This window comes from Oncorhynchus gorbuscha, linkage group LG10 (genome assembly GCF_021184085.1).
Source record: "Oncorhynchus gorbuscha isolate QuinsamMale2020 ecotype Even-year linkage group LG10, OgorEven_v1.0, whole genome shotgun sequence".
Taxonomy (NCBI): domain Eukaryota; kingdom Metazoa; phylum Chordata; class Actinopteri; order Salmoniformes; family Salmonidae; genus Oncorhynchus; species Oncorhynchus gorbuscha.
Window position 1 is genome coordinate 39288709 of NC_060182.1, and position 12446 is coordinate 39301154.

At 45.5% G+C, this 12446-nt stretch overlaps 1 protein-coding gene across 2 annotated transcripts in view; it reads left to right on the forward strand.

Moving 5' to 3' along the window:
- Window positions 1–9563, forward strand: part of spryd3 (SPRY domain containing 3) — a 98897-nt gene extending 89334 nt beyond the window's left edge. For both annotated transcript variants that reach the window (XM_046366022.1, XM_046366023.1), the window contains exons 9-11: window positions 426–545; window positions 6272–6420; window positions 7706–9563. In XM_046366022.1, coding sequence (XP_046221978.1) covers window positions 426–545; window positions 6272–6420; window positions 7706–7840 — 404 coding nt within the window. In that variant the 3' untranslated portion in view covers window positions 7841–9563. The remainder of the gene's footprint in view (window positions 1–425; window positions 546–6271; window positions 6421–7705) is intronic.
- Window positions 9564–12446: the final 2883 nt, after the last annotated feature.

Here is a 12446-nt window from a genome sequence, read left to right on the forward strand (position 1 = left end):
ATCAATGTACACGGTGTGCCATGTAGACCGTGTCATTTTGAATAGATGGCACGGCATGAAATCCAGAATGAGATTGGAAATATTAGAGCATCGTGTACAACACATTTACCTAGCTGTTTACCTAGCTGTTTACCTAGATGATCCTTGCTTTCTTATGGACATCCTAAAAAGAGTTTTATGTCAAATCCCACTGGAGGTGTTTCTAGTAACATGTTGTTTTTTGCGAATGTTGCCCTCTTGGTGAAAGTTCAAAAATATTGTAGCATTATACAGTAGAATTATCTAGCTATCAATAAACAAATAAATCCCATTTAGCCCTTTTTTTTACATCAACAGTCCTCACAGAGTGACAAGATGTCTCTCTCCCTCTCTCTTTCTGTGCCTCTCTCTATCTCTCCCTCTCTTTCTCTCCCGCTCTTTCTCAGATGATGGGAAGATCTTCCATGGTAGTGGGGTTGGGGAGCCGTTTGGTCCTCGCTGTATCGAGGGTGACATCATGGGCTGTGGCATCATGTTCCCACGGGACTACATATTGGATGGTGAAGGTAAGGACAATAAGATGGGGCCACATTTTCAGTTCAATATATCTTTATTGTTCCCGAATGGCAATTTGTTTACAGTAGCGGAAGTTAAAGACATGCTCCGGAACTTTGGTGACTGGCTAGTATTATTTTTGGGCTGGACGTGTCAGTGTGTAGTTCATACATGCATAATCTATGAGGAGAATTACTGTCTGATGAAATTCCTAGTTTGAAAGCAACTGTTTTTCTGGAAGCTTTGCCATTGCCCCTTCATTTTTCCCCTTGCAATTCGAGTTCAACCAATGAGCTTCGACCCCTCGCCGTATGACTGACAGCTAGCAAGATGCACACACAGCGGAGTGAGAGAGAAAGAGAGAGCGAAACAAATGGCAGTTGTGCACGTACAGTTTTCTGCACATATGTGATGTAAACACTTTTTGCTCGTGAGGGCTACTTTCAGAACTACTGGCTCAAAAGTCTACAAAAGTACCGGAGAATCCCTTTAAACGAGTTTTCAATGTCACCTGTTCCCATTAATGACATGACCGTTCCTCCCTGCAACCTACAGATGTGTTGTAGAATAATGAGGAAGTAGTGACACTTGCCTGAGTTGAGAGTGAATGTTAGATGAATTCAGCTGTCGGGGGGGGCAAATCTTCACTTCCGCCCAATTTTCACTTAGTCATACATTGATGGAAATTTCAAAGGAAATCTGGGGCACAACTTTGGCTTTAGAAGTGGGGGGTACATAACTTGGTGGGGGGGGGGGGTTCTCCCATTTTTTGAGTTATCTAAAGCTCATTTCCTGCAATTCTACACAATCTAATATGACCCATGGCCCTTCTAACCGTTTCTGTTTAGAACAACAAAAAGTAAGCAAAAATGCCCCCAGTCAAGCTAAGAAAGAGATCATTATCAAATATTGTTTTAAGTGATTGGTAAGACTGAACTAGATCCATGATAATTCACTAATCAATATTGTGTTTCACCTTTAACCAATAACCTAACAAATGAACAACTCTTAGAAATAAAGTATCAATTCTTTCGATTGTCTTTATTAAGACGTCAGTCCGATCCGCCCGCCCGACCCCCACCAGTCGAGTCAGGACCTCAACTCTCCCCAGCACAACTGCCTTCACATCTTTTTTTGTCTCAAGGGAAAGGTTTGAAAAACAAAAGTTTGACTAAAAACACACCTACACATGAACACACAAACAGTCCATCCTCCATATAATTCATATCGTAGGGCTAATAGTACTGTGGAGATCTTTTTACTTGCACACAATCTAGCTGGGTCACCCAGTCCTGCCCCGAGGGGTCCACGGCCTTGTAGCGCCCCAACCCAACACACCCCACTCAGCTTTAGGATCTTAGTGAAACATTCATTATTGGTTTCCGGTGTGTTAGGCCAAGACCAGAGTGACGAACAACCGTCCAACAGAACCCCAGGGTCAAGACTGAGCAGCCCAGCAGCTAGGGATGGCCTAAATAGGTCTCTCCTGACGTGGGCATGTTTTCAATACAGACTCCTTTTGTCGTACAGTATTCCATATAAGGAATCCAGACCTTATGAAAGTTGCACACTATGCCCTTAATCTGGGAATAAATCAAATCTGCTGATACATAACTTGACATTTCTTCCATCCATTGTGGGAGGATAACCAACCTTCAGATTAATGGCAATGCAGTTCATAGCCACTATAAATGCTAGGTTACACAGTTTTTTTCTAATAACAGTCTCCAGTATCATCATTTCCAATCAAACAAAAACAGGGTGAACTGAGAATCTGTAGACATGCTGAGATAAAATAACATACTTCTTTACCAGAATTCACACAAGACCATAACATTTGCACATATTGTCCCAATTTGTGTTTTACGCCTCCAGCGGACGAATGACATTTCTGAGTGCATGTTATTCAGTTTCACTGGCATATAGAATTTTCTATGGAGGGTCTTAAACTGCAGTCATTTGTGTCTGAGATTATATGAACATGACTGGGCATTCTAACATGTGTCCATTCATCATCAATAGCGTCTCCCAGGTCTTCCTCACATTTTTGTTTTGTGTCATCGAGAAAACCTCGATCAACCCTTGATACAGTTTGGAAATCAACTTTAGAGGTTTGTCCGACTGCGTTAAAATAGTCTACATCTTTGAAGCTTCTTGCTTGTCCAGTGTTTGCTGCAAAGAGAAAATAAAGTGCATCTGCAAAAGTTCACCTCTGTGCTGACAGACTGGTCTTCCCTGGCTGTCTGACCCTGATGAGACCCCTGTCATCATCTGATCCTGACCCTGATGAGACCCCCTGTCACCATCTGACCCTGATCTTGATGAGTCCCCCTGTCACCATCTGATCCTGACCCTGATGAGACCCCCTGTCACCGTTTGACCCTGATGAGACCCCCTGTCACCGTCTGACCCTCATGAGACCCCCTGTCACCGTTTGACCCTGATGAGACCCCTGTCACCATCTGACCCTGATCTTGATGAGTCCCCCTGTCACCATCTGATCCTGACCCTGATGAGACCCCCTGTCACCGTTTGACCCTGATGAGACCCCCTGTCACCGTCTGACCCTCATGAGACCCCCTGTCACCGTTTGACCCTGATGAGACCCCTGTCACCATCTGATCCTGACCCTGATGAGACCCCCTGTCACCATCTGATCCTGACCCTGATGAGACCCCCTGTCACCGTTTGACCCTGATGAGACCCCCTGTCACCGTCTGACCCTCATGAGACCCCCTGTCACCGTTTGACCCTGATGAGACCCCTGTCACCATCTGATCCTGACCCTGATGAGACCCCCTGTCACCGTCTGACCCTGATGAGTCCCCCTGTCACCATCTGATCCTGACCCTGATGAGACCCCCTGTCACCGTTTGACCCTGATGAGACCCCCTGTCACGGTCTGACCCTGATGAGACCCCCTGTCACCATCTGACCCTGATGAGTCCCCCTGTCACCATCTGATCCTGACCCTGATGAGACCCCCTGTCACCGTTTGACCCTGATGAGTCCCCCTGTCACCATCTGACCCTGATGAGACCCCCTGTCACCGTTTGACCCTGATGAGACCCCCTGTCACCGTTTGACCCTGATGAGACCCCTGTCACCATCTGACCCTGATGAGACCCCCTGTCACCGTTTGACCCTGATGAGACCCCCTGTCACCGTTTGACCCTGATGAGACCCCCTGTCACCGTTTGACCCTGATGAGACCCCCTGTCACCGTTTGACCCTGATGAGACCCCCTGTCACCGTTTGACCCTGATGAGTCCCCCTGTCACCGTTTGACCCTGATGAGACCCCCTGTCACCGTTTGACCCTGATGAGACCCCTGTCACTGTCTGACCCTGATGAGATCCCCTGTCACTGTCTGACCCTGATGAGATCCCCTGTCACTGTCTGACCCTGATGAGATCCCCTGTCACTGTCTGACCCTGATGAGATCCCCTGTCACTGTCTGACCCTGATGAGATCCCCTATCACCGTTTGACCCTGATGAGACCCCCTGTCACCGTTTGACCCTGATGAGACCCCCTGTCACCGTTTGACCCTGATGAGACCCCTGTCACTGTCTGACCCTGATGAGATCCCCTGTCACTGTCTGACCCTGATGAGATCCCCTGTCACTGTCTGACCCTGATGAGATCCCCTGTCACTGTCTGACCCTGATGAGATCCCCTGTCACTGTCTGACCCTGATGAGATCCCCTGTCACTGTCTGACCCTGATGAGATCCCCTGTCACTGTCTGACCCTGATGAGATCCCCTGTCACCTGACCCTGATTTGACCCTGATGAGATCCCCCCTGTCACCGATTTGACCCTGATGAGACCCCCTGTCACCGTTTGACCCTGATGAGACCCCTGTCACTGTCTGACCCTGATGAGATCCCCTGTCACTGTCTGACCCTGATGAGATCCCCTGTCACTGTTTGACCCTGATGAGATCCCCTGTCACTGTCTGACCCTGATGAGATCCCCTGTCACCGTGTGACCCTGATGAGATCCCCTGTCACCGTTTGACCCTGATGAGATCCCCTGTCACCGTTTGACCCTGATGAGATCCCCTGTCACTGTCTGACCCTGATGAGATCCCCTGTCACCGTTTGACCCTGATGAGATCCCCTGTCACTGTCTGACCCTGATGAGATCCCCTGTCACCGTTTGACCCTGATGAGACCCCTGTCACTGTTTGACCCTGATGAGATCCCCTGTCACTGTTTGACCCTGATGAGATCCCCTGTCACTGTTTGACCCTGATGAGATCCCCTGTCACTGTCTGACCCTGATGAGATCCCCTGTCACCGTTTGACCCTGATGAGATCCCCTGTCACCGTTTGACCCTGATGAGATCCCCTGTCACTGTCTGACCCTGATGAGATCCCCTGTCACCGTTTGACCCTGATGAGATCCCCTGTCACTGTCTGACCCTGATGAGATCCCCTGTCACCGTTTGACCCTGATGAGATCCCCTGTCACTGTCTGACCCTGATGAGATCCCCTGTCACTGTCTGACCCTGATGAGATCCCCTGTCACTGTCTGACCCTGATGAGATCCCCTGTCACTGTCTGACCCTGATGAGATCCCCTGTCACTGTCTGACCCTGATGAGATCCCCTGTCACTGTCTGACCCTGATGAGATCCCCTGTCACTGTCTGACCCTGATGAGATCCCCTGTCACCATCAACTCAAGATGAAACTTTGTTTCCATTCACTGATTGTTGTAACTTACTGTAAAATTCACCTGGCCTGTCACCATCTGATCCTGCTAAGACATGATGACAATAGTGTTGTGTACTGACTGTGCATCATGACAGTGAAAGCCTGTAGAGCTGTTCATACTGTGTCAGTGTGATAAGTAGGGAGTTTGCTATGTAAACTGACAGATAACGTTAAATTGCTATACTGATTAATAAAAACTAAAATTGCGCTGAAGAAATGTCAGAATATCGGTCTTCAATCATTTGGCTGCTGGTTTCATCATTTGATTTAGATCTAGTGTGATTGAGGCCAAAATTATAGCTAATGTTAGCCAACTTTTGACTAGCTCTAGCGAATGGTAAATCATCAAATTTACTTTGTTGAAGTTGGACAAAACAGAGGCTACAAAACATTTCCATACACACAACAGCTATTAGATACCGCTACCTGACAGATAGCTAGAGACTAGCTAGAGCTGAACTGTGTGTATTAGCTAGCTAACTACCTGCTAGTAGTTCATTAACTTAAGTCCAGAGGGGATGAAACATTAGCTAACGTAACATGTCAGTTACACTTCTAGCTCAGCATTGGGAATATTTGTTTTTTCTTCTGTCAAACAGCAGTTGCAGTTGCAGTTGCAGTTGCCGTTGCCAGCTAGATTAGTCAACTAAAGAGTAGCCAGTTTTGGCTCTGCTTGCTTTTCAAACTCGGAAAAAAAGCGCAACACAGACAGCAGCTGGCTCTGTCCATCTCTCACTTAATGGTCCTACACTGCAGCGCTTCAGAAGCTTTGCCTTCACACAGCCGGTCTGCACACTCTGTTCTGTGGTGTCTGTCAGGTCCTAAATCCAGCCGACTGAAACCAGAAAACAGCCTACTTGACAGCTCCGAGGCGTATGCATGGTCCTAAAGTGTTTTTGTATCACAGTGCAATGATAAAAAATCAGAATGTGGGGGGACATGTCCCTAGTGAAAGTTGTGTCCCTGATGGAAATAATGAAAGTTAAGATTTTCCCCTTTTTGTTTTTTGTCCTCAGATGACATAGATGAGTGGGACCCGTTGGAGGTGCTGCCAAGGCAGGGCGAGGGGCGCATCCAGAACATTCTGTACCTGAATGATGAGGAGGAGGAGGAGGAGGAAGAGGGGGGCGAACTGGACCAGGAGCATGACGGCAGGAAGGTCATGGTGAGCACATGTCATTGGGCGCACACACACAAACACACAACACAATACTCTAGACTCAGTCACTTGTCACTTACCTTCTCACATGCAAATCCTTTGACGTAAATTCATGAACTGAATCTGCGTTGTGGTTTGATCGGGTTTGTTTGTTGTTATTTTGATTGACTGTAGCTGCTGGAATGGTGAAGCAGCATTCTTTACAGAGATCATATGTCTCATATGGCTGCCAGGCCTTGGCCCTAGTCTCACTGCTGCATTGTGCAACGAGGGGTCAGCAAGACTGTAGGATCTGTCCCAGATGGCACCCTATTCCACACACAGTGCGCTACTTTTGACCAGGGATCTGGTTAAAAAAAAAGAAGTTGTGCACTATGTAGGAAATAGGGTGCCATCTGTGCTGCTGTTGCAACCTTAGAGAGTGAGAATAGAGTTGGCCAAGCTGTAATCCAGGGATTTGTTCATATTTATTCAGTGGGGACACATTACCAACAAAGCCTGCTTTGACATTACAGAACACTCTGGAACCACATTGCATGTACCGCACCACTCACTCTCTCTCACTCTCTCTCTCTCTCTCTCTCTCTCTCTCTCTCTCTCTCACTCTCACTCTCTCACTCACTCACTCACTCACTCACTCACTCACTCACTCACTCACTCACTCACTCACTCACTCACACACACACACACACACACACACACACACACACACACACACACACACACACACACACACACACACACACTGGAGTCACTAAGGGTGTAGTAATTTCACAGCTACATGAGAAAAGCGATATTGACAAAATGGCAGCTCTGCCATTTTTTAAACACCATTCATCAAAGACATGAAACTCTACAGGCCTTCATATAAAGAGCTGCTTTTAGAATGATGGGGTAAATATTTGATGTGTGATTTAAGCGAGTGAGTGTTAGTAACTGTAGGGAATGTATTTGGGTGTCACGTTGTGGCTATGCAGGTGTTCTTCATTTATGATGTGGTGGTTTTGCCTACCTCAGTTGAAGGCCGGGATTCAATCAAAGGCACGTTTTAGCCAATCACATTGAACTTGACTTTTTAAAGGCAATTTACACCTGAGCCGACATTTGCAGCAATCTCCGAGTACCGTGAAATTGCCTTAAAAAGGTTCATTGCCTGTAGTCCACAATGCTCCTCTGATTGAATCCTGACCTAAGTCTTTGTGGATAAGAGGGTCTGCTGAATTACTCAAATGTGAATGTAAACAGTGGTGAATCTGTGTCTTTTTGGCGCCCCCCTGTGGCTGTGTGGCAGGTGTTCTTCACACGGAACGGGAAGCTGATGGGTCGCCGTGAGGTGGTGGTGCCACCAGGGGGGTTCTACCCCACCGTGGGGATGCTGAGCAGCGGAGAAAAGGTCAAGGTAGACCTGCACCCCCTCAGTGGATGAACCTGACCAGCCTGCATCCTCTTAGTGGATACGATGAGTCCAGAAACCGAACACTGCACCCTGTCATCGCCTGACCAGTGACCACATCAAGCCTTACTGGGGATCAACGTAGTGAAACTAGGGCAGGGATTCATTCCATGGCGTTCTATAACTGACTTTTAAAAGGTATTTTATGCTTGAGCGTTTACCATTTATTTGATCTCTGCAAACGCCTGGGAAAATGCTGTTAAAAGGCATATTGTGGGCTGTATAAAATGCTACCCTGTAACACAACTTGAATAGAATCCCAGCCTTAGTCACAACCATCAGGACTCACTGTGTCAAAAATATATATATACACTGATGCAGTGAAATGTGTTGTTTTACAGCGTCAGCAATAGTAGTTTGGCAAATTAGGGTAAAGTGCCTTGCTCAAGGGAACATAGATATTTTTTTTCTCACATTGTTGTCTCGGGTATTCGAGCCAGCGACTCCTAAAACTTCCATCAGGACTGACTGTGGCAACAATACCATCAGGACTGACTGTGGCAACAATACCATCAGGATTCACTGTGGCAACAATACCATCAGGATTCACTGTGGCAACAATACCATCAGGATTCACTGTGGCAACAATACCATCAGGATTCACTGTGGCAACAATACCATCAGGATTCACTGTGGCAACAATACCATCAGGATTCACTGTGGCAACAATACCATCAGGATTCACTGTGGCAACAATACCATCAGGATTCACTGTGGCAACAATACCATCAGGATTCACTGTGGCAACAATACCATCAGGATTCACTGTGGCAACACTACCATCAGGATTCACTGTGGCAACACTACCATCAGGATTCACTGTGGCTAAACTAAAGGCTTAGCCTGAGACCGAGTTGTTGGATAATTCTGTGCAATTTGTTGTTTTATCATTTTTCATCAAGCCACATTTTTCCCCCCTGTCAAAGCAAATAGTCAGCCCTGCCTGGTCCTGGGCTCTGAAACAGTGGAGCCCCTAAAATGTCTCTCATGAGGTCTACTGGCACACTTTGTTGATTTCATTTGTCATGGCCCCAAACATAGCAATGCATGTCCAACAGAGTCCGAGAGCCTGCTGGCAGTTCATGTTATAGGCACTAGTCCGTGAGTAGTGCTCTCCTGTGAGCACTGGAAGTTTCTACATCCCAAATGGCACCCTATCCCTTATATAGTGCACTACTTTTGACAAGTGCCCAATTTGCCCTGGACATAAAATAATGCACTATATAGGGAATAGGGTGACATTTGGGACGCCGGTAGATTCTGTGTGTGATTGAGTGAGTAGTACCCTCCCGTGAGTGCTCACTAACTTGCCTCCTGATCTGTTAGTACTTTATAGCCAACTCTTATGGTCATTGTCATGCCAAACACAGATTTGGGACCAGGCTTGAGCTGGGCTAGGTGGGAGTAAAAACGATATTCTCCATATCAGATGGATGGCATCCTGGTATCAAGTAACCCCTTATCAAATACTGGAAATTATGTTAATGTGTGAATATACATGACATGGTATGTGGACAAAAGTATATGGACAGCCGTTGAATGAGTGGATTTGACCATTTCAGCCAGAACCTTTGCTGACAGGTGTATACAATCGAGCACACAATCGAGCCTGCTTCCAACTTTGTGGCAACAGTTTAGGGAAGGCCCTTTTCCTGTTTCAGCATGTCAATGCCCCCGTGCACAAAGCAAGGTCCATACAGAAATGGTTTGTCGAGATCTGTGTGGAAGAACATGACTGGCCTGCACAGAGCCCTGACCTCAATCCCATCGAACGCCTTTGGGATGAATTGGAACACATACTGCGAGCCAGGCCTAATTGCACAACATCAGTACCCGACCTCACTAATGCTCTTGTGGCTGAATGGAAGCAAGCCCCCTCAGCAAAGTTCCCAGAAGAGTGGAGGCCGTTATAGCAGCAAAGGGGGGACCAACTCCATATTAATGCCAATGATTTTAGAATGAGGTGTTCGACGAGCAGGTGTCCATATACTTTTGGCCATGTAGCGTATGTATATATTCTATGTCATATATGTTTGACTGTATAGATTCATAATCTCCTATATATTTTCCTAGATTTCTCTCTACATGGAATTCTATAACTGAAGACGTGGGAGAGAGATTGTTGGCTTTTTGTAATAGGGGGGATGGGTGGTGAGGGTTTAGTTAAAAATCCCAAGCACTTTTTAAGTGTACTCTCTCCACTCCCAGTGTAATTTACAAGCGGTTACTTTTTGCCTAATTATATGTTCCGATTCATTTTTCATGAACATATTTTGGTTGAGGATAATAGATCAACTGCACACGAGATCATCAATATGTCGACAATGTCTTCTGCAGCAGTATACTTTTGTCACAAGGACCCTATTCCCTACATAGTGCACAATTTATTTATTTTTACCAGGGCCCACTGGTCAAAAGTAGTGCGCTATGTAGGGAATAGGGTGCCATTTGGGACTGAGTCTGTCTAAATGTATACAGAGGAAGAGACGGCGCGCTTGTCATTTGTTCATAAGGTTTAAGAGACTTGTTCCGATCTATGCCAAATGTTTAAGGATTCAGATCAATCCGCCATATTGCATTTCTATTTGTATGATTTAACTCGCCATGAGATGCTTCTGTGTACATCCCAAATGGCACCGTATTCCCTATATAGCGCACTATTTTCAACCAGAGCACTATAGTCCCTGGTCAAAAGTAGTGCACTATAAAGGGAATAAGGTGCCATTTGGGACATTGTCTGTCACCTGGACGTGCCTCATTCCCTTGATATTGACACAATCACACACAGCAGCACCTCTGTAGTCACGGTTCAGGCATCATGAAGACCATAGACATGCTTATTCATAGATGACATACAAGCACGAGAAAGAAGGCTGTACTTGTATCTCAATTTGGGTTGCAAATTTGTAACTTTCCAATAATTCTCAGGTTTTCCAGAAATCGTGGTTGGAGGATTCTGGATTTCCTGCGTATTCCCTCCTGAACCTTCCAGACAGGATTGATGGGAAACCTGGGAATTTTGGGGAAATGATCAGAATTTGGCAACCATGATCTCAATGTAAATGTTAGCACCTTGCCTACTTCCAGGAAGGCTGTCTTACTAATTAATATATGCATTAAAAGGTAGTTATTTCCATACTACAATTGTTTGACTTTCATTGTTTGATATACAGTACCAGTCAAAAGTTGACACCTACTCATTCCAGGGTTTTTCTTTATTTCGACTATTTTCTATATTGAAGAATAAAGACTTAACTATGAAATAACACATATGCAAAAATCATGTAATAACCAAAAAAAATGTTAAACAAATCAAAATATATTTTATATTTGAGGTTCTTCAAAGTAGCCACTCTTGGCATTCTCTCAACCAGCTTCATGAGGCAGTCATCTGGAATGCATTTCAATTAACAGGTGTGCCTTGATAAAAGTTCATTTGTGGAATTTCTTTCCTTCTTAATGCATTTGAGCCAATCGGTTGTGTTGTGAGTGGTAGGACTGGTATACAGAAGATAGCCCTATTTGGTTAAAAAAACAAGTCCATATTATGGCAAAAACAGAACAAATAAGCAAAGCGAAATTACAGTTTCTTCAAGTGCAGTTGCAAAAACCATCAAGCCCTATGATGAAACTGGCTCTCATGAGGACCGCCACAGGAATGGAAGACCCAGAGTTACCTCTGCTGCAGAGGATAAGTTCATCAATTACCATCCTCAAATTGCAGCCCAAGTAAATGCTTCACAGAGTTCAAGTAACAGACGCATCTCAACATCAACTGTTCAGAGGAGACTGTGAATCAGGCCTTCAAGGTCGAATTTCTGCAAAGAAACCACTATTAAAGGACACCAATCAGAAGAAGAGACTTGCTTGGGCCAAGAAACACAAGCCATGGACATTTAGACTGGTAGAAATCTGTCCTTGGTCTGATAAGTCCTTGAGACGCAGGTCAACGGATGATCTCCGCACATGTGGTTCCCACGTGAAGCATGGAGGAGGTGCTTTGCTGCTGACACTGATTTATTTAGAATTCAATGCACACTTAAGCAGCATGGCTACCACAGCATTCTGCAGCAATACACCATCCCATCTGGTCTGTGCTTAGTGGGACTATCATTTGTTTTTCAACAGGACAATGAACCAACACGCCTCCAGTCTGTGTAAGGGCTATTTGACCAAAAAGGAGAGGGATGCATCATCACCTGGCCTCCGCTATCACTCGACCTCAACCCAATTGAGATGGTTTGGGATGAGTTGGACCCCCGAGTGAAGGAAAAGCAGCCTGCAAGTGCTCAGTATGTGGGAACTCCTTCAAGACTGTTGGAAAAGCATTCCAAGTAAAGCTGGTTGAGAGAAGGCCAAGAGTGTGCAAAGCTGTCATCAAGGTAAAGGGTGGCTACTTTGAAGACTCTGAAATATAAAATATATTTTGATTTAACACTTTTTGGGTTACTACATAATTCCATATGTGTAATTTCATAGTTTGTCTCCTGTTAATCTACAATGTAGTTAAGTCAAAATAAAGAAAAACCCTTGAATGAGTCGGTGTCCAAACTAGAATGAGACTATAGAGGTCACAGAA